Source organism: Erpetoichthys calabaricus, chromosome 6, assembly GCF_900747795.2.
Source record: "Erpetoichthys calabaricus chromosome 6, fErpCal1.3, whole genome shotgun sequence".
Lineage (NCBI taxonomy): Eukaryota > Metazoa > Chordata > Cladistia > Polypteriformes > Polypteridae > Erpetoichthys > Erpetoichthys calabaricus.
The window spans coordinates 122,864,111-122,887,108 of NC_041399.2; the positions used below are offsets into that span (position 1 = coordinate 122,864,111).

At 41.7% G+C, this 22,998-nt stretch overlaps 1 protein-coding gene across 2 annotated transcripts in view; it reads right to left on the reverse strand.

The window, feature by feature from the left end:
• The window catches only part of snap47 (synaptosome associated protein 47), a 131,062-nt gene that overhangs the window by 48,990 nt on the left and 59,074 nt on the right, over positions 1–22,998 (reverse strand). For both annotated transcript variants that reach the window (XM_028803897.2, XM_028803896.2), the window contains one exon: positions 11,426–11,931. In XM_028803897.2, coding sequence (XP_028659730.1) covers positions 11,426–11,931 — 506 coding nt within the window. The remainder of the gene's footprint in view (positions 1–11,425; positions 11,932–22,998) is intronic.

Sequence of the window (22,998 nt, forward strand, 5' to 3'; positions counted from 1 at the left end):
ACTGAGGGAATTCTGAATGCAGTTACAAACATATAGGTCCTTGAAAAAAAACCTGCTCCAGAGTGCACGTCACCTCAGACTGAGGCAGACGTTCACCTTTCAGCAAAACAATGAAAGAAGATTATAGTTAAGTCAATGCTGCAGTGGCTTCAAAATAAGTCTCTTACTATCCTTAAGTGGCCTAGCCAGAGTCCAGATTTAAACCTCATAGAACATCCGAGAAGCGACTTGAAGATGACAGTTTACAGATGCTTCCTATCCAAACTAGCAGGGCTTGAGAGGATCTTCTCAAATCCAGATATATAATGCTTGTAGAGACTTAATCAAAGGAAATCAAAGGTGTAATTGCTGCCAAAGAGCTTTCAAAATGTACCGAATTAACAGTCTGGATACTTATCTGAGTTTTTGGATTTTTAATAAATTTGCAAACATTTCTGAAAAACGTAATCACTTTGTCATTATGAGTTGTTGAGAGTAGATTGATGGGCAAGAATGGCAAAGTTTCCCAAAATTAAATCTTCAAAAAAATAAAGTGTACAGAAAGTGAAGAGGTCCAAATACTTTCTGAATCCACCGTACCAGGGACTGGCAAAAGGAGTGAATGTGCTGTCTAACTGCTGCGTCTAGATCTTCCTCCTATCAGCGATCCCAACAGTGAAGACAGTACACAATAGATTTTTTAAGCCTGGTGACCCACAGCTTGACAAAATCTTACAGCAAAGGCACAGACACATGAACATAAACGTGAAACATTTCTTCAAGGATCACAGCATCATCATCCAAATAGATTCACTGCTTATTTAGGACTTCAATACATCATTATATGTCAGTATATAGTGATTCTCCACTGTACACTTCCAGCTCTGGGGCTTCATGTATAAAACCTTACTTAGATTCCATATTAAAATCTAGCTTTCACTTGAAAGGCAAAAATGATACATGTGCAAAATTAATCAATTGCTCAATCAATCTATTAATTAATTAAACTGTACGTATGCCACCTGCCATGCAAAGTTCCTTTATAAATCTCAAATCAACACTATGCACTCTTGCACGTGCTTCTACCCACTCCCCATCACCTCCACCAGCAGCCATGGATTAAAAAAACGCTTTTTTGAATACTGATGATCTAATCATCATATAAATTTGGCTATGTTCCTAAGTGATGTCTTTCCTGAAAAACATGGGGGAACAGAGTAAATGAAACTTCAGTGAATCTGACCTTGAGGCATTACCAGCTGAAGTGGTGAACCACAAAAACATCATTTTCCCTGGTCACTCTGCAGGAGTTGCAAATAAAAGAAATAAAACAGAGTGGAAGCAAGTGACAGCAGCTGAGTGTAGAGAGCTAAAGAAATGTGCCATCATGCAGTGTCCAGACAGCTGCCAGCACAGTGCGTGAACTGACGCAGACTGAATGTGCAGAAGTACAAGATATTAAGAGCATTCTTATTGAACTTGTTAAAAAAAAAGGTAATTTTCTCAACTAATTGTCAGTGTTGTAATACATACAAGTCTCTTTATGTTTGATGTACAACATCCAAACAACTTTGAATTGCATTTGCATGGATGTGGTCATCTTAGCTTATCTCAGATGACAGACATAGTCCATGTTTCTGCGCCATGTTGTGCAGTACCCTGCAAGCCATCAGAATGCGGCAAATCTTTATGGGGCTATATAGCAGTGTACCACCCGATGAATATGAACACCACCAACTACCTTTTAATGAACCAATGGTCTGTTTCTATGCCAGGATGTGTGCAGGAGTGCCTTTCATTTTTAAATCCTCTTTTGTGGGGTAAGGAGCCAGCATCTGAAATAAACATAACACAAGCCATTGACAAGCATGGCAAGAAGTGAGTTTTGATTTTTTTTGGCTCATGATGATGACCTGGCTTATAAGACTATTTAGACTTCCTAGAGCCATCCTCTCAGAGTAGTATGCTAAATACGGTATGTGCCTATGTTACACACACCATTACACAGACATAACACAACCCCTTGGAAGAACTTAAAAGAAGTTCAAAAATTAATATTTTTTGCTTTAAACATTTCCTTAATTGTATCCAAATAATGATAATTATCAAAGAGCAGTGAAGGAACAGGTGCAAAAGAAACCAAATTCTAAAGCTGATCAGCTACTGAACTACCATGTTCATTTGTATAAAAATTATTAAGAAAAGGCTTAAATCAGTGGTTCTCAAGTTCAGTCCTGAGAATAGAGGTAACTGCAGATGTACAAACCAACCATTTTCTACTTTTAACCGAACTTCTGCCTTTACTAAGCATGCTTCAATTCCCCAGTTTTTGCCTTTTTACATTAATTCAGAAATTACAAAATGGATTTGCTATATTTGTATTGGAATACAGAAAGCATTTGTTTGTGTTTTCTTTTTCTTTCCTTTGTAAGAGTTACCTCTTTAACGTTCTGATTTGGCTTTTCTTACTAATGCTCATGCAAGTGGATGTGACACTAAATTATTTGCTCACCTTTAGCGTTCAGTATTTTTTTTTCTCTATTCTTGCTCATTATTTTGTCAGTGAATGGATAAAATTAAGTGAATAAAATCCATTGAAAAAATGAATTAAAAAGAATATGGTAAAAAAAGGTTACACATTTAAAGCTACAGCAAAAATATACATTTCTCAATTTCATTTTTTTTTAACATTTTATTGAATTTATCAAAATCAAATAACATTTCATACAAGCAAGTCAAGATTTACAGAACTAGGTTTGAAACAAATCAGCCACCACCCATGAGAAAGAGAGCGAGACCTAGGCCAACAGAGTAAAACTTTAATAGTAGGAAAAATAAATAAATAGAACAGAATAAAAGAAAAGAAGAGAATCAGTTTTCTCAACTTAAATGCTTATTCCAAAATGTTATTGATTAGATCCTGCCAGATTTTTAAAAAGTTTTGTACAGATCCTCTAAGTGAGAATTTGATTTTTTCCAATTTCAGATAATACAGTATATAACATCAGTTATCCACTGACTTAAGAGGTGAGTTAGGATTCTTCCAGGTGAGCAAGATAAGTCTGCGCGCCAATAGTGAAGTAAAGGCAATTACAGTTTGTTTGTCCTTCTCCACTTTAAGCCCATATGGAAGTACACCAAACACAGCTGTTAGTGGATTAGGAGGAATTGTGACTCCATGGCTGTCTGAAGGCATTTAAAGATTTTGGTCCAAAATTATGTTCATTTGGTGCTCGTCCAAAACATATGGCCCAATGAGGCTGGAACTTGATTGCAACGTTCGCAGGTTGGATCTTGCCCTGGAAACATTTGGGACACTTTTAAATGAGACAGATGCGCTTAATATATAATTTTAAGGCGAATAATTGTATTCAGAAAGCCTACTATGAAGAATAAAAACTTTGGATGCCGTTTTCCCTCGCCCGGATGCGGGTCACTGGAGCCCCCTCTGGTGCCAGGCCTGGAGGTGGGGCTCGATGGCGAGCGTCTGGTTTCCGGGCCTCTTCACCCATGGGGCTCAGCCAGGCACAGCCCGAAGAGGCAACGTGGGTCCCCCTTCCCATGGGCTCACACCTGTAGGAGGGGCCAAGGAGGTTGGGTGCAGTGTGAGTCGGGTGGTGGCCGAAGGTGGAGACCTTGGCGGTCCGATCCTCGGCTACAGAAGCTGGATCTTGGGACGTGGAATGTCACCTCTCTGAAGGGGAAGGAGCCTGAGCCTGACCTAGTGTGCGAGGTCGAGAGGTTCCGGCTAGATATAGTCAGGCTCACCTCGACGCACAGCGTGGATTCTGGAACCAATCTCCTTGAGAGGGGCTGGACTCTCTACCACTTTGTATTTGCCCCCGGTGAGAGGTGCTTTGCGGGTGTGGGCATACTTATTGCCCCCTGACTTGAAGCCTGTCCATTGGGGTTTACCCTAGTAGACGAGAGGGTAGCCTCCCTCCGCCTTCGGGTGGGGGGACAGGTCCTAACTGTTGTTTGCGCGCATGCGCCAAACAACAGTCTGGAGTATCCATCACTTTTGGATTCCCTTGATGGGGTGCTAGAGGGCACACCTTCTGGAGACTCCCTCGTTCTGCTGGGAGACTTCAATGCTCACGTGGGCAATGACAGTGAGACCTGGAAGGGCGTGACTGGGAGGAATGGCCCCCCCCCGATCTGAACCAGAGCAGTGTTTTGTTATTGGACTTCGGTGCTCGTCATGGATTATCTATTACAAACACCATGCTCAAGCATAGGGGTGTCCATATGTGCACCTGGCACCAGGACACCCTAGGCCTCAGTTCGATGATCGGCTTTGTGGTCATGTCATCGGACTTGCGGCCACATGTCTTGGACACTCAGGCGAAGAGAGGGCTGGAGCTGTCAAATGATCACCACCTGGTGGTGAGTTGGCTTCGATGGTGGGGGAAGATGCAGGTCAGGCCTGGTAGGCCTAAACGTATTGCGAGGGTCTGCTGGGAACGTCTGGCAGAGTCCCGTCAGAAGTAGCTTCAACTCCCACCTTCGGCAGAACTTCGACCACATCCCGAAGGAGGTGGGGAACATTGAGTTCAAATAGGTCATGTTCCATGCCTCTATTGTTGAGGCGGCTAACCGGAGCTGTGGCCATAAGGTGGTCAGTGCCTGTTGTGGTGGCAATCCCCGAATCCGTTGGTGGCCACCGGTGGTGAGGGATGCCGTCAAGCTGAAGAAGGAGTCCTACAGGACCCTTTTGTCCTGTGGGACTCCAGAGGCAGCTAATAGGTACCGGCAGGCTAAGCGGAACGTGGCTTCAGTGGTTGCTGAGGCAAAAACTCGGGCGTGGGAGGAGTTTGGGGAGGCCATGGTGAACGACTTCCGGACGGCTTCGAGAAGATTCTGGTACACCATCCGGTGTCTCAGGAGGGGAAAGCGGTGCAGTGTCAACACTGTGTATGGTGGGGATGGTGCGCTGCTGACCTCGAATCAGGACGTTGTGGGTCGGTGGGGGGAGTACTTCGAAGACCTCCTCAATCCCACTAACAAGCTTTCCAATGAGAAAGCAGAGCCTGGGGACTCGGAGGTGGGCCCTCCCATCTCTGGGACTGAGGTTACCGAGGTGGTCAAAAAACTCCTTGGTGGCAGGGCCCCAGGGGTGGATGAGATACGCCCAGAGTTCCTCAAGGCTCTGGATGTTGCAGGACTGTCTTGGTTGACACGCCTCTGCAACATCGGGGACAGTGCCTCTGGATTGGCAGACCAGGGTAGTGGTCCCCCTCTTTAAGAAGAGGGACTGGAGGATGTGTTACAACTACAGAGGGATCACATTCCTTAGCCTCCCTGGAAAAGTCTATTTGGGGGTCGTGGAGAGGAGGGTCCGTCAGATAGTCGAACCTCAGATTCAGAAGGAACAATGTGGTTTTTGTCCTAGTTGCAGAACAGTGGACCCTTGGCAGGGTCCTGGAGGGTGCATGGGAGTAGCCCAACCAGTCTACATGTGTTTTGTGGATTTGGAAAAGGCATTCAACCGTGTCCCTTGGGGAGTCCTGTGGGGGGTGCTCCGAGAGTATGGGGTACCAGACCCCCTGATAAAGGCTGTTCAGTCCCTGTACAACCGGTGTCAGAGCTTGGTCCGCATTGCCGGCAGTAAGTCAAACCTGTTTCCGGTGAGAGTTGGACTCCTCCAGGGTTGCCCTTTGTCACTGATTCTGTTCATAACTTTTATGGACAGAATTTCTAGGCGCAGCCAGGGTGTTGAGGGGGTCCGGTTGTTGTGGGCTTAGGATTGGGTCACTGTTTTTTGCAGATGATGTTGTCCTGTTTGCTTCATCAGACCGTGATCTTCAACTCTCTCTGGATTGGTTCGCAGCCGAGTGTGAACTGGCTGGGATGGGAATCAGCACCTCCAAATCCGAGACCATGGTCTTTAGCCGGAAAAGGCTGGAGTGCCCTCTCAGGGTTGGGAGCGAGATCCTGCCCAAGTGGAGGAGCTGAAGTATCTCGGGGTCTTGTTCACGAGTGAGGGAAGAATGGAGCAGGAGATCGATAGGCGGATCGGTGCGGAGTCCACAGTGATGCGGGCTCTGCATCAGTCTGTCGTGGCGAAAAAGGAGCTGAGCTGTAAGGCAAAGCTCTCAATTTACTGGTCGATCTACGTTCCTACCCTCACCTATGGTCATGAGCTGTGGGTAGTGAACGAAAGAACGAGATCACGAATACAAGCGGCTGAAATGAGTTTCCTCCACAGGGTGTCTGGGCTTTCCCTTAAAGATAGGGTGAGAAGCACAGTCATCCGGGAGGAGCTCAGAGTAGAGCCACTGCTCCTTCGCATCGAGTCAGATGAGGTGGCTCGGGCATCTGATCAGGCTGCCTCCTTGACGCCTCCCTGGTGAGGTGTTCCGGGCACGTCTAACAGGGAGGAGGCCCCAAGGAAGACCCAGGACACACTGGAGGGACTATGAGTTTCGGCTGGCCTGGGAACGGCCTCGGGATTCCCCCGGAAGAGCTAGTAGAAAAGGCCAGGGAAAGGGAAGTCTGGGCATCTCTGCTCAAGCTGCTGCCCCCGCGACCCAATCTCGGATAAGCGGAAGAGGATGGATGGATGGATGGATAATTGTATGCTTTGAGCATATGGAGCTACACTGAATTCTGTTCATGGCTGTCTTCCACTCCTTTTCTGAAATGTTGGGTAAGAGATCCTTTTCCCATTGTACTCTGGGATCATTGAAAGGGAGGGATTTTAAAAAGTTTTTATATATTACAGAAACGCTGTCTGAGGATTTGGTCTCGTCCATTGTGGGAAATGGACGTCTGAAGCGGAGCTCCGTTAGCAGCAGTGTTATTTTTTCTATTATTTCTTATTATCCTGAGGTATCCTTTATTAACCCAACCCGAGGGTTCTATTACAGTATATGCAAGCATATATAAACATTAGCGGTAAGAAAGGGGCTCAGAAAGAAATGGAAAAGAAACCTAAAGCTACATCCAAGCCTAGACAGGCAAGTCCAAGTTCAAGGTACGGCCTTTCAGAGACTGACCTGGAACAGACAGGCGAAAGCCCAGACTTCTCGAGACCACGGTCCGCTTCATCGTCTCCAGTTGAAAGAGAAAATAGGAGCGAATGTGCAAGTGATGCAAGTGATGCAGGTCATGATAGCTCCCCAATTCCAGAAGATCACTTGAAACTGAAAAAGGCCTTGCAGTCCACGCTTTCATCTACTCTTCGCAAGAAAGAAATAAATGGTATGCTCAAGACAAGCGAGAAGACATCCGAGAAGTTGCGGCGGGAGCTGCAGGAGCTGTTGCAGGATAATAAAGTCTCTGAGAAACGCATATATAAATCGCTTTGAGGCGGCCTTTAAAAGTATGCTAGAAAAAATTGAGCACATTCAGGAAAATTCGTCTAAACTGAGAGCACTTGCTGATCAGCTGAAAGATGTTAAGCAGACATTCACGACTCGAACTGAAACAGCCGAACATTTAGCATCCACCGCTGATGGAAAAGCAACAGCTGCGAATTCCGAATGCAAAAAACTCAGATAGAGATTTGCTGCTCTGGAAGATGGATGCAGAAGGAATAATATTAGAATCGAAGGTCTACCTGAAAATCGTGAAAGTCCAAACCCAGTGAAATTTGTACCTGAACTATTCTCCAAAATAATTGAAGAGGACTTTAAATCAGAAACCGAGATAGCAGAAGCGCACCGCATATGGGAATTGAACACCTCTAAACCTAAGACTTTTGCTGTGCACTTCGAGAAGTTACAATCTAAATTAAATGTAATGTCATTTCTCAGACAGAAACAAGAGATTACATTTGAAAATAACCTCATTCATATTTTCCCTGATTTCTCACCCTCAACAGCTGCTAAATGTGCCTCTTTTTATAAAATTAAACAGCACTTACGGAAAGCCGCTATCAGATACAGCCTTTTGTATCCTGCCAAACTGAAAGTGGAGATTCAAGGCAAACATTACATCTTTACCACTACGGAGGAAACAAATAAAGAGTTAAGAAAGCTGATCCCGACACTTTCCTGAAATACGATCGTGAGTCGCACCCTGTCATGGCATCGCAAAGAAGATATCACCAGCTGTCTGATCCTCTTGCAATGACACTAGTACCGTAATTATACATCCTTTTCCCTTCTCGGTCACTATCTGCTTATGTTTTAATTACAATTATACACCTTTATGTATGTATGTGTGGAAGAAATTAAATTAGTAACTTTTTTTTTTCTCTTTTTACTATTCTAAAGGAGACTGTTAAACATCATACCCTTGGTTTATTGTTGTTGTTATTATTGTATTAGGGTTTACTATGCTTATCCAGGGCCACTTTTTAACACCATTCCCTGGGTTTACTATCTTAACATTTCAAGACTGTTGAAGATTATTTTTTTATGCTTATAGTATTTAGACTGTAATGGCAATAGATATCTGAATTTTAATCTTCATACACCACTGCTGGGGGTCTTGTTTTGTTTTGGACGTGTTCTGTCTCTAGGTATGTCAGAGGACTGAGACTTTGTGAAGTGGGGTCCAGCCTCACGTGGGGAAGCAAAACGGGTGGGTGGGGGTACTAGGGGGAGAGAAAGAGAGCAAGCTATCTCTAATCTATCCTTTTAATCCTTATAATTATACTTGTCAACGTAACAATAGACTGCATGGCAATAACCCCTGGGAAAATTGGAAATTAAGGTCAAAGCTGTCTCACTTTCGGTTAAGACTACAAAATGACATAAAAAAATTCAGAATCAATGTCTCCAAGACGGGACAGGTTAACTTTGTGAGCTGGAATGTTAAAGGCCTGAATCACAAATTAAAAAGAAAGAATGTACAGTAATCCCTCGCTATATCGCGCTTAGTCTTTCGCGGCTTCACTCCATCGTGGATTTTATATGTAAGCATATTTAAATATATATCGCGGATTTTTCGCTGCTTCGCGGGTTTCTGCGGACAATGGGTCTTTTAATTTCTGGTACATGTTTCCTCAGTTGGTTTGCCCAGTTGATTTCATACAAGGGACGGTATTGGCAGATGGCTGAGAAGCTACCCAGCTTACTTTTCTCTTTCTTTTGCGCTGACTTTATCTGATCCTGACGTAGGGGGATTGAGCAGGGGGGCTGTTCGCACACCTAGACGATACGGATGCTCGTCTAAAAATGCTGAAAGATTATCTCCACGTTGTGATCTTTTGTGCAGCTGCTTCCTGAAACGACATGCTGCACGGAGCTTCGCATACTTAAAAGCTCGAAGGGCACGTATTGATTTTTGATTGAAAAACAAACTCTGTCTCACTTTGTCTGCTCCTGACGAAGGGGGTGTGAGCTGCCCCCTTCAACAGCTTTGTGCCGCGGTGCTTCACATACTTAAAAGAAAAACAGCCCTATCGATCTGTTTGCTTTTCTCTCTATCTCTGTGACAGTCACTGCTCCTGACAAGCACTCCTTTGAAGAGGAAGATATGTTTGCATTCTTTTAATTGTGAGACGGAACTGTCATCTCTGTCTTGTCATGGAGCACAGTTTTAAACTTTTGAAAAAGAGACAAATGTTTGTTTGCAGTGTTTGAATAAAGTTCATGTCTCTCTACAACCTCCTGTGTTTCTGCGCAAATCTGTGACCCAAGCATGACAATATAAAAATAACCATATAAACATATGGTTTCTACTTCGCGGATTTTCTTATTTCGCGGGTGGCTCTGGAACGCAACCCCCGTGATGGAGGAGGGATTACTGTATTCTCTCACCTAACAGGTCTAAACGCTAAAATAGTATTTTTACAGGAGACCCACTTATTAAGCAAGGATCAGTTCCGGCTGCAAAAAGACTGGACTGGCCAAATGTTCCATTCCAGCTTTACAAAAAAAACTAGAGGTGTGGGAATTCTTATACATGGAACAGTCTCATTTGCAGTGTCAGATGTTGTATCTGATCCTGAAGGGAGATACATGATTGTCATGGGTAATTTATTTAATTGTAAAGTGATTTTGATAAATGTTTATGCATCAAATGTGGATGATAGGGACTTCATCCAAAATGTATTTGCATCCATTCCCAATGTGAACACTCATAAAATTATAATGACTGGGGACTTTAACTGTGTTTTAAATCCAGACCTAGATAGGTTTCCTGTCACAGGGGCGATGACATCTAACATTGCAAATACAATTACACAATTTGTAACTGACCACAACTTATCAGACCCTTGGAGATTTCTAAACCCAAACTCAAGAACATATTCCTTCTACTCACCAGTGCATCATTGCCTTTCAAGAATTGATTATTTCTAATGCTGTGTGATTTCAATAAAATTAATAAAATTATTAAAAAAAAAAAGAAAAAGAAAAAAGAAATGCTATCTGAGTTCTCAAGACCGATCAATATTATTTCCATAATAGACGTTGGTGGGAAGAGAGGAAGATTGGGCAGGTTTTGTTTAACAAAGTTTTTAATTTAGAGGTAGTGAAAGAAATATGTTGCTGGAAATTTACATTTGGAGTGTAATTGTTCGTAAGATGGAAAGATGTTGTCTATGTACAGATCTCTAAGTGATTTAATCCCGATTGTTTTCCAGACATTAAAAACTGTGTACATTTGATAGGGTGGAAAAAGGTGGTTATTGTGCAGCGGTGCCACAGATAAAAGCTTCTCTGTCTTGAAGTACTGTACTTCCTACATTGGTTTCATATTCTGAGTGAATGAAGCAGAACTGGGCTGGATTTCTCAATTTCATTAACATGTAAAAATCATACTAGCATATTTTTCTTAGTGGAATATTAGGGGTGAAAAGGAACAGCTACTTAAAAAACTAGATTAATTAGAAGTAAGACTGACCTATTGATTTGTTAAAATCGTTGGCAGGGATTCCAAACTGGCTATCACACCATTTTAGGATACATGTCCTCCTACATCAAAACAGGAAAATCTACGCATATAAGAAGAGAATGTGCAAACTACACACAGACTGTGACTAGGTATGGGAATTGTATCCAATACACTGGATCTGTGAGGCAGTAGAAGTAAGCAATATCAAACAGCATTATTTTCAGAAATGCACAGAAAGGGAGAAGAATGCTGAAAAAGCATGCTGAAAAACCAAATATTCCTCTTGGGACAATAACAATGAATTGAATTAATAATGTTGATAAGTTGTTACAATTTACTTCACTACTATAGTTTGAATGTTCATTTTAAATAATACTTTTTTAAATAAACAATGCTTTTTAGTGAAAATTTGCTATATATGAATACACTGAATTGAATTTTAAGACAAAAATAAAAATGCTCTCATATATCCAAATACACACCAAATCAATCATCTTATTAGAAAACTTTTTCTTTGCTAAAAGCTCTAACACAACAGCTTTTGGAAAATAACTTTTAAATTTTTGAGGCTACACATGGGTGCCCGTAATAGCCAGGGATTAAAATAAAATAGTGCATAGCTAAACAAAGATGCCTAAAATAAAAAAAATATATTTACCTGAACACCAAACTTTGTCTTCTTTACCATATGGCGAATTCTCTAGTGGAATTGTAAAAGTAAAATAATCGGGCATAAACTGTAGTTTTTTTTTATATTGCATCTCAAGAACAGAAAATGCTTCTGGCATCTTTGCAGACAGCAGTCTGTATGTGATATCTGGCTTTCCAATGAATCTCTGCCTGAGAGAAAGTTCATAGGGGCTATAAATCCGAATATCATCTATTTCCTCTCTTCGATATTGGTGTACAAGCTGAAAGCTGGAGTCAGTTATCTCCAAATATGACAGAAGAACTACTAGACTTCCTGGTTTAGGATTAGAATCTTCACCTTTTGAGTATAAAATTGGGATTTTAATAATAATGTTTTGGTTTCCTAAAGCCTTTTCTGTAATGCAAGTAGTAGATGTAGCAGCTGGTTCTTGTTGGGCTTTAGCATTCTTCTGATTTCTCCAAGGAAATTTACCAAAAGGCCACCAGGCAGGAGTCTCCAACTCTGACAGAAATCTAGCAACAAGACAAAATAAACAAATATTAGCAATGTAAACTGGAATAGACCTGTAACAGTGTAAGTTTTAAAAAAACTGTTATCAAAATAGGTACCATAATACATCTATTATTGAAACGTAAAATGTAAGTGTGTGCATTTTAAGCTACAATTCTTTGAACAAACCACTCTGTGTAACCCTGAAGAAGTCACAAAACCCTCCTTTTGAATACAACACTGTTATTTTAATAATAATGTTTTGGTTTATTGAAGCCCTTTCTATAATGCACAAAGCAGATGCATTAATGCAAAAAGCCTATAGTGTTCTATATAATGGACTATCAGTTGGACAGACTACAGTTTGTATGACTCGTGGATTGTGTTTCTGATTCAGATGTAACACTGAAGCACACAAGGAACAGTCCTATCTCCTTTTCTCTTCATTCTGTACATCTCCAACTATAAAAATAACACAAGGTCATGTCACTTGCAGAAATTCTCAGATGATTCTGCACTTATGGGGTGTATTGAAAAGGGGGATGAGATAATGCATAGGAGTCAAGTGGAGAACTTTGTTTCTTGGTGTAAAGACAATTGTCTGCATCTTAACAACAGCAAAATCAAAGAACTGGATATTGACTTCAGACGTACCAAAGTGCTATCTATATCTGTGGTATCTACAGTTAGGTCCATAAATATTTGGACAGAGACAACTTTTTTCTAATTTTGGTTCTGTACAATACCACAATGAATTTTAAATGAAACAACTAAGATGCAGTTGAAGTGCTAACTTTCAGCTTTAATTCAGTGGGGTGAACAAAACGATTGCATAAAAATGTGAGGCAACTAAAGCATTTTTTAACACAATCCCTTCATTTCAGGGGCTCAAAAGTAATTGGACAATTGACTCAAAGGCTATTTCATGGACAGGTGTGGGCAAGTCCGTCATTATGTCATTATCAATTAAGCAGATAAAAGGCCTGGAGTTGATTTGAGGTATGATGCTTGCATGTGGAAGATTTTGCTGTGAACAGACAACATGTGGTCAAAGGAGCTCTCCATGCAGGTGAAAGAAGCCATCCTTAAGCTGTGAAAACAGAAAAAACCCATCTGAAAAATTGGTACAATATTACGAGTGGCAAAATCAACAGTTTGGTACATCCTGAGAAAGAAAGCAAGCACTGGTGAACTCAGCAACACAAAAAGACCTGGACGTCCACGGAAGACAACAGTGGTGGATGATCGCAGAATCAGTTCCATGGTGAAGAGAAACCCCTTCACAACAGCCAACCAAGTGAACAACACTCTCCAGGGGGTAGGCGTATCGATATCCAAGTCTACCATAAAGAGAAGACTGCATGAATGTAAATACAGAGGGTGCACTGCAAGGTGCAAGTCACTCATAAGCCTCAAGAATAGAAAGGCTAGATTGGACTTTGCTAAAGAACATCTAAAAAAGCCAGCACAGTTCTGGAAAAACATTCTTTGGACAGATGAAACCAAGATCAACCTCCTCCTGGTGCGACGCCATGCTGGCTCTTCGGGTTGCAGCGTCTCCTTCATGGCAGTTCTCTCTGCTGCTGCCGCGTCCATAAAGTGCCGCGGTTTGGCGTGCGTCTTCGATCCATGGGGACCCGGGCAGCCCCTGCCTGCTAAACACAAAACAAGCTGGCTGCCGGCACGGAGGGGCCGTGGTTCCCGGATCCCGTCTGACCGAGGCACCTTCCTCGGCCTGGCCTTCTTATACGCCATGCCGTCAAGGACGCCTTCATCGGCAGCACACTCATAGGAGCCCGTTGCTCCCCTGCAACGCCCATCGATGCTTTGCCGCACCAGGTAGGGATCCGACCGCTTTCCGGTGGCGATCTCTGGGTTTTCTTGTCTTCTTGGGGCCGTGAGCACTCTGCACCCTCAGAACGTGTGCGGGGGTGCCTGCTGCTCCGGGCCGTCCACAAAAAATTTGTTTTGGGGTCCCGGTCTTGGAACAGACGGAGGGCCCCACATTGGGCACCATTGTGGAATATGAACCGGACACAGACAGGCAGACACGTTTAAATTACTCCACACATGTTTATTTAGGGTCTCCATTTTACACTAATTTACTCACACAAGCCCCAATACCCCTCAGTCCAGGCCTTCACAATGCCTTCTCTCTCTCTCTCTCTGTCTCTTCAGACCGCCTCCTTCTCTCCTCCAGAAACCTAGTCCTTCTTCCACCCGACTCAAGTCCATCTCTGGAGGGAGGCAGCCCCTTTAAATAAGCACCCGGATGTGCTCCAGGTGTGTTCCCGGCAATCTCCAACCGACACGCCCCAGTGTGGCGGAAGTGCCGGCTGTCTCCCCGGAAGCACTCCGGGTGTCCCTGTTCCTCTTCCCCCCAGCACTTCCTGGTGTGACGGAAGTGCTGCGGTCCAGGGTCCTCCAGGTATTAGGGTTCCCCTGGCGCTGACCATGGGCCCCTACAGGGTTGAGCTTCCCAGCTCTGTACCCACGGCGGTCGCCCCCTCGAGGTCTGGAGGAGGCACAAGCCCTCCTCTGATCTTCTTGGGCGCCCCGGCTGGGTACCACCCCCATCCGGGTACCACACCACTAAATTAACAAGCTAATTACAAGGGCAGGCTCAGTTATAGTACGCACTCTAGACTCCCTGACGGTAGCAGCAAAGGAGAGAATTAAAATAAAAGTGAGTGCCATTATGAACAATGTTGCACATCTTCTCTCTGACATACTAGCACCAAGTACTTTCAGCCAACAAATTATTCAACAGAAGTTGGTCAAGAAACACTACTGAGGCATCTTTATATCACCAGCAATACACCTGTACAATGTCTTACTGTGACAGCAAAGTCAGAAGTATTCTTCATTTTTAAATTTTCCTCCTTTCTAGTCATTCTGGTGTGTGTTCAGACCATATTGTGAGTGTAAATATATTTATCTATCTATCAACTTATGTATTTATTTATTTATTTATTTATTTATTTAACGAGCTTCTGTTAAAAGCCAAATGTCTCCTGGGGAGGGAGGGAGGAAGGAAGTTCTATCTATCTATATGCACTGGAAAAGTTAAAATAAAGTATTTAAACAAATGTGGTGTATCCTGGTACTGTATGTTACTTGGATAAAGCAATTAAACTAATAATAATAATAATAGTAATAATAGCAATTATAGAAAGAAAACACAATTAGCTGAATTTTGAATAGATACAGTGAGGCAAAAAAGTATTTAGTCAGCCACCAATTGTGCAAGTTCTCCCACTTAAAAAGATGAGAGAGGCCTGTAATTTTCATCATAGGTATACCTCAACTATGAGAGACAAAATGAGAAAAAAAATCCAGAAAATCACATTGTCTGATTTTTAAAGAATTTATTTGCAAATTATGGTGGAAAATAAGTATTTGGTCACCTACAAACAAGCAAGATTTCTGGCTCTCACAGACCTGCAACTTCTTCTGTAAGAGGCTCCTCTGTCCTCCACTCATTACCTGTATTAATGGCACCTGTTTGAACTCGTTATCAATATAAAAGACACCTGTCCAAAACCTCAAACAGTCACACTCCAAACTCCACTATGGCCAAGACCAAAGAGCTGTCAAAGGACACCAGAAACAAAATTGTAGACCTGCACCATGCTGGGAAGACTGAATCTGTAATAGGTAAGCAGCTTGGTGTGAAGAAATCAACTGTGGGAGCAATTATTAGAAAATGGAAGACATACAGTGGGGCAAAAAAGTATTTAGTCAGCCACCAATTGTGCAAGTTCTCCCACTTAAAAAGATGAGAGAGGCCTGTAATTTTCATCATAGGTATACCTCAACTATGAGAGACAAAATGAGAAAAAAAAAATCCAGAAAATGACATTTTCTGATTTTTAAAGAATTTATTTGCAAATTATGGTGGAAAATAAGTATTTGGTCAATAACAAAAGTTCATCTCAATACTGTTATATACCCTTTGTTGGCAATGACAGAGGTCAAACGTTTTCTATAAGTCTTCACAAGGTTTTCACACACTGTTGCTAGTATTTTGGCCCATCCCTCCATGCAGATCTCCTCTAGAGCAGTGATGTTTTGGGGCTGTCGCTGGGCAACACGGACTTTCAACTCCCTCCAAAGATTTTCTATGGGGTTGAGATCTGGAGACTGGCTAGGCCACTCCAGGACCTTGAAATGCTTCTTACGAAGCCACTCCTTCATTACCCAGGCGGTGTGTTTGGGATCATTGTCATGCTGAAAGACCCAGCCACATTACATCTTCCATGCCCTTGCTGATGGAAGGAGGTTTTCACTCAAAATCTGACGATACATGGCCCCATTCATTCTTTCCTTTACACGGATCAGTCGTCCTGGTCCCTTTGCAGAAAAACAGCCCCAAAGCATGATGTTTCCACCCCATGCTTTACAGTTGGTATGGTGTCCTTTGGATGCAATTCAGCATTTCTCCTCCAAACACGATGACTAGAGTTTTTTCATCTGACCATATGACATTCTCCCAATCCTCTTCTGGATCATCCAAATGCTCTCCAGCAAACTTCAGACGGGCCTGCACATGTACTGGCTTAAGCAGGGGGACACGTCTGGCACTGCAGGATTTGAGTCCCTGGCGGCATAGTGTGTTACTGATGGTAGCCTTTGTTACTTTGGTCCCAGCTCTCTGCAGGTCATTCACTAGGTCCCCAGTGTGGTTCTGGGATTTTTGCTCACCGTTCTTGTGATCATTTTGACCCCACGGGGTGAGATCTTGCGTGGAGCCCCAGATCGAGGGAGATTATCAGTGGTCTTGTATGTCTTCCATTTTCTAATAATTGCTCCCACAGTTGATTTCTTCACACCAAGCTGCTTACCTATTGCAGATTCAGTCTTCCCAGCCTGGTGCAGGTCTACAATTTTGTTTCTGGTGTCCTTTGACAGCTCTTTGGTCTTGGCCATAGTGGAGTTTGGAGTGTGACTGTTTGAGGTTGTGGACAGGTGTCTTTTATATTGATAACGAGTTCAAACAGGTGCCATTAATACAGGTAACAAGTGGAGGACAGAGGAGCCTCTTACAGAAGAAGTTACAGGTCTGTGAGAGCCAGAAATCTTGCTTGTTTGTAGGTGACCAAATACTTATTGTCCACCATAATTTGCAAATAAATTCTTTAAAAATCAGACAATGTGATTTTCTGGATTTTTTTTTCTCATTTTGTCTCTCATAGTTGAGGTATACCTATGATGAAAATTACAGGCCTCTCTCATCTTTTTAAGTGGGAGAACTTGCACAATTGGTGGCTGACTAAATACTTTTTTGCCCTACTGTATTTATTTCATTCTGCTTTTTTAGTTCTTCATATCTTGTCTCACAATAGCTCGTTTTAACTTAGAATTACTGAGAGCTTTCTTTATTTTTTTAAAATATTTTTATTGATTTTAATTAGGAACAGATAACATTCCATACAGTCAGGTCAAATTTAACAAATCAAAGCAAAATTCGACACCCAGCCAAGAGAAAGAGAAAGGAGTCAGCAACTGAAGCCACTCTATAAAAGCAGCAAGAAAAGAAGAATATTCTTTTCCCCAAAATAGAAGCTTAGTCTAAAATGTTACTGATTAGATCCCACCATATTTCAAAAACATTTTGAACAGATCATTTAAGTAAGAATTAAATTTTTTTCAAATTTCAAGTAATATAGAACATAACTTACCCACTGACTTAAGAATGGTGGGGTGGGATTCTTCCAGTTCAGCAAGGTAAGTCTATGTGTTAGTAGTGTAGTAAAGGAAATTACAGTTTGTTTGTCCTTCTCCACTTTAAGGCTTTCTGTGACTACTCCAAACACAGCTGTTAATGGGTTAGACGTGAGGCTGTCTGATAGACATGCAAAGATTTTTTTCCAAAATGTTGTTAATATGGTACACACCCAGAACATGTGGTCCTTTGAGGGTAGTGCTATACTACAACATTTACAGGTTGAATCTTGTCCTGGAAACATTTTGGACAATTTTAAATGAGATAAATGTGCTGATAAAAGATTTTAATGTTTTGCACATATGGAGCTCGAGTGTAGTCTGCGCATGGCTGCCTACCACTCCTTTTCTGAAATATGGAGAGACAGATCCTTTCCTCAATGTACTCTGGGGTCTTTGAAAGGAAAGGATTCTAAAATATTTTTATAAATTGTACAGATGCTATCTGAGTCTTTAAAACTGATCAATAATTTTTCTGGAACAGAACAAGGTGGAAGGTGAAAAAAACTGGGCAGGTTCTATTTAGCAAAGTTTCTAGCTTGAATGTAGGGGAGAAATTGTATTGATGAGAACTTGTATTTGAAGCATAATTGTTCGTAGGATGCAAAGACATTATGACATTATCTATGTACAAGTCTCTAAGTGTTTTAATCCCAGACATTTTCCAGACATTAAATAGTGTATATGCTTATATATGTTGATTTGTTAATGTACAGTGCATCCGGAAAGTATTCACAGCGCATCACTTTTTCCACATTTTGTTATGTTACAGCCTTATTCCAAAATGGATTAAATTCATTTTTTTCCTCAGAATTCTACACACAACACCCCATAATGACAACGTGAAAAACGTTTACTTGAGGTTTTTGCAAATTTATTAAAAATAAAAAAATTGAGAAAGCACATGTACATAAGTATTCACAGCCTTTGCCATGAAGCTCAAAATTGAGCTCAGGTGCATCCTGTTTCCCCTGATCATCCTTGAGATGTTTCTGCAGCTTAATTGGAGTCCACCTATGGTAAATTCAGTTGATTGGACATGATTTGGAAGGGCACACACCTGTCTATATAAGGTCCCACAGTTGACAGTTCATGTCAGAGCACAAACCAAGCATGAAGTCAAAGGAATTGTCTGTAGACCTCTGAGACAGAATTGTCTCGAGGCACAAATCTGGGGAAGGTTATAGAAAAATGTCTGCTGCTTTGAAGGTCCCAATGAGCAGAGTGGCCTCCATCATCCATAAGTGGAAGAAGTTCGAAACCACCAGGACTCTTCCTAGAGCTGGCCGGCCATCTAAACTGAGCGATAGGGGGAGAAGGGTCTTAGTCAGGGAGGTGACCAAGAACCCGATGGTCACTCTGTCACAGCTCCAGAGGTCCTTTGTGGAGAGAGGAGAACCTTCCAGAAGGACAACCATCTCTGCAGCAATCCACCAATCAGGACTGTATGGTAGAGTGGCCAGACGGAAGCCACTCCTTAGTAAAAGGCACATGGAAGCCCACCTGGAGTTTGCCAAAAGGCACCTGAAGGACTCTCAGACCATGAGAAAGAACATTCTCTGATCTGATGAGTCAAAGATTGAACTCTTTGGAGTGAATGCCAGGCGTCACGTTTGGAGGAAACCAGGCACCGCTCATCACCAGGCCAATACCATCTCTACAGTGAAGCATGGTGGTGGCAGCATCATGCTGTGGGGATGTTTTTCAGCGGCAGGGACTGGGAGACTAGTCAGGATAAAGGGAAAGATGACTGCAGCAATGTACAGAGACATCCTGGATGAAAACCTGCTCCAGAGCGCTCTTGACCTCAGATTGGGGAGATGTGTAATCTTTCAGCAGGACAACGACCCTAAGCACACAGCCAAGATATCAAAGGAGTGGCCTCAGGACAACTCTGTGAATGTCCTTGAGTGGCCCACCATAGCCCAGACTTGAATCCGATTGAACATCTCTGGAGAGATCTTAAAATGGCTGTGCACCGACGCTTCCCGTCCAACCTGATGGAGCTTGAGAGGTGCTGCAAAGAGGAATGGGCGAAACTGGCCAAGGATAGGTGTGCCAAGCTTGTGGCATCATCTCTCTATTATAAAAAGAAATCCTGTCCCCTGTCCTGATAGTCTACGATACGTGATCTTTCTCGAAAGATAATTTAAAGACCCGCGAGACGAAAGAGACCTGCCACGGTGAATCTCACAGGAACATAGAACGAAAGTCTTGCAAGACACACCCTACTTACAAGCAATATAAAAAAAAACAAATCAGTAGTGTAAAGGCAGTCATGCAGCACACAGAGCTCCAGGGCTCTCAGTGCATATAAAGTGTATAAGGTCAGTACGGTAGAAATGAAATGAATAGGGTAGAAATAAAACGTCGACAATTAAACGAAGAAGAAAGAAAAGCGCGGAGAACAGAGACCCAAAAGCGATGGAGAGAAAAAAATGCTAAAAAGAAAAACAATAATCTAGGTTCAAATTTAGAAAATAAGGAACGTGATGATCAGCCCGGAACAAGTGAAATGGAAAAAAAGCACGTCCAATCGGGCGCGGAGAAAAGAGACTCAAATGCGTTGCACAGAAAAAAGAGCAAAAAAGAATAATCGAGGTGCAAATTCAGAAAATAAGGAAAGTAATTATCAGCCTGGAACAAGTGGAATTGAAAAAAAAGCACGTCCAATCCGGCTCAGAATTAAATGACAGTGAGTAAAAAACAAAGTAGAACTTCATAGAGACATTTACAAACGTTGGCGCTAAACACATGCAGAGCAGGTTAGAGACTATGAAACCAGTGAAATTAGAAAGGCTCAAAAAAAAACAAAAAAACGGCACTATACACATGTAGAGAAAGCTGCGACAGCAGCTACCCCAACCGAACGCAAGCAGCATTATACATCCTGCAAGAAAGAATTCAACCACGCCCGTGGCCAGAAATAAAAGACAGGTATTGCTTTTACAACGTCACGCGAGACCAGGCAGTGAGCCATCATTTAAAACAAGTCAACAGACCTCTAAGTTAGCAGTTGTTGGATTGCTTTTGGCAGGCAAGCATCGTGTGCTCAGAGCTCTTAAAACAATGACATGCGACAGGCAGAAGAGGCAGCTAGCAAGCAGCAAAAAGACAGCAAATGATTCAAAGGCATATCCTTAGCGTACGTTCAGCCACAACACCCTTCACAACACAAGCAGTATTATACGTCCGGGAAGAAAGAGATGTATCCTCGCGCGGGGCAGGAAATAAAGAACAAGTATCGTTTTTACAAAAGTTTTTAAAGTAAAAGTGAAAATAATGCATATGTAACAATTCACAAGAAAATAACAATCTCTTTAAATTGTAGGTTGCCTGCCTAAGGTAAAGTCATCCCTGATGAATGGGGACGTGGGAATGAGGGGTCCTTTCATCGGATTAGCGCTATTTCAAATGTGGAATGGCAAAATGGGGGAGGCAGCTTGATGAATGAGGTCTCCAGGACTTAAAACAAATCCAAATCATATTATGTGATATCATCTAATGTGAAATTCTACTCCGTACTTCTAGAATTTTTATTTTTATACTGTATTGAGGATTTATTCTGTTCTATGTATTGTACTGTACAGCTCAGAATTAAAAGACAATGAATAAAAGGACAAAGTAGAACTTCATAATGATGCTTACAAACGTTGGCGCTAAACACATGCAGAGCAGGTTAGAGATTATGAAACCAGTGAAATTAGAAAGGCTAAAAAAAAAAATGGCGCTATACACATGTGGAGAAAGTTAAAGGATATGAAAGTAGGAAAATTAGAAAATATGATAAAAAGTGAAGATCGCAGTAGCGCAAACAAACAAACTGCCTCATTTAACTATGCACCAGTCTAACTTTGGTTTAGCACAATAATTACTACACTATTGCACCTTAACACTTAATTCTACTTTATTCACATAATTTTACTTATTTATTATGTTCTACTATACTGTTATCTTTCAATCTATGACTTTTTGTTAATTTAACTGATATTCGTCTAACTTTTCACAGTTTTTGATAAGTGGATCAGGATGCATTTCACTGCTTGTTGTCCTGTATAACTATGCATGTGACAAATAAAGAATCTTGAGAATTTCACAAACGGAGTTTACCGCACATGCATTTATTGGTTACTTTGTTCATGTATATATATTTATCAGTCTGCTTATTTAAAAAGCTACATTTACCCCAGGAGTCAAAAACGTTGTGTCTAGCCCTTGTACAAAAACCTAGACAAAAGCTGGGGTATCACCTTGGTAACCCCATGTACTTTTGGAACTGTGAGAGGAAAATAGCACGACTTTACAGACAGGAGTCCAATGCAGAACTCTACTTACTTTTTTACTTTGTAAAAAAAAATTATTAATTGCTGATGATGTAGATCATCAAAATAGCAGCAATTCAAAGAAAAAAAATCTTAAAAGTGTGTATCTGGAAAACCAAACACGGGGGTTGGCGAGCGAAGCCCCCTAGTATTCAAAAAGACTTGAGGCTGTAATTGCTGCCAAAGGTGCATCGACAAAAGTATTGAGCAAAGGCTGTGAATACTTATGCACATGGGATTTCTCAGTGTTTTTATTTTTAATAAATTTGCAAAAAACTCAAGTAAACTTTTTTCACGTTGTCATTACGGGGTGTTGGGTGTAGAATTCTGAGGAAAAAAATGAACTTAATCCATTTTGGAATAAGGCTGTAACATAACAAAATGTGGAAAAAGTGATGCGCTGTGAATACTTTCCGGATGCACCGTATATGGGGATGCTTTGAAATAGGAAGAGCATCTTGGAAAGGATGGTTATCTTAACAATGTTGATTCTAACCTGCTAATGTAAGGTAGAGGGTAGATCATCTAGTCACATCTTGTTTAATTTATTCCATGCAGACAGCAAAATTTTGTTGAAAAAGAGCTTTATATTTACTTGTAATATTTACCCCCAGACATCTAAACTGATCTGCTAAGACAAATGGGAAGGTGTCCAGTCCGATATTACATGCTAGAGAAATAACTGGAAAAGGCATGGTTGTATTCAGGCTGATTTAAAGCCCAGATATCTTTTAGAAATCTGCTAATGCTTTTAGGACTGCTGGCAAAATATTTTTTGGGTCCAATATATACAGTACCATATTATCTGCACATAGTGATATTTTCTGTTCAAGTCTTTCTCTGAAAATCCCCCAAAGTATACAGCCAATGGCTTAATGGTGATTGAAAAGAGCAAAGGTGATAAGGGGCATACTTGTTGAGTACCATATACTAATTTAAAGTTATCTGAAATAATGTTGTTAATACGAACTGAAGCTTCTGGAGTAGTATAAAGTAGTTTGATCCATGCACATATGTTTGGACTGAACCCAAATATTAAACAAA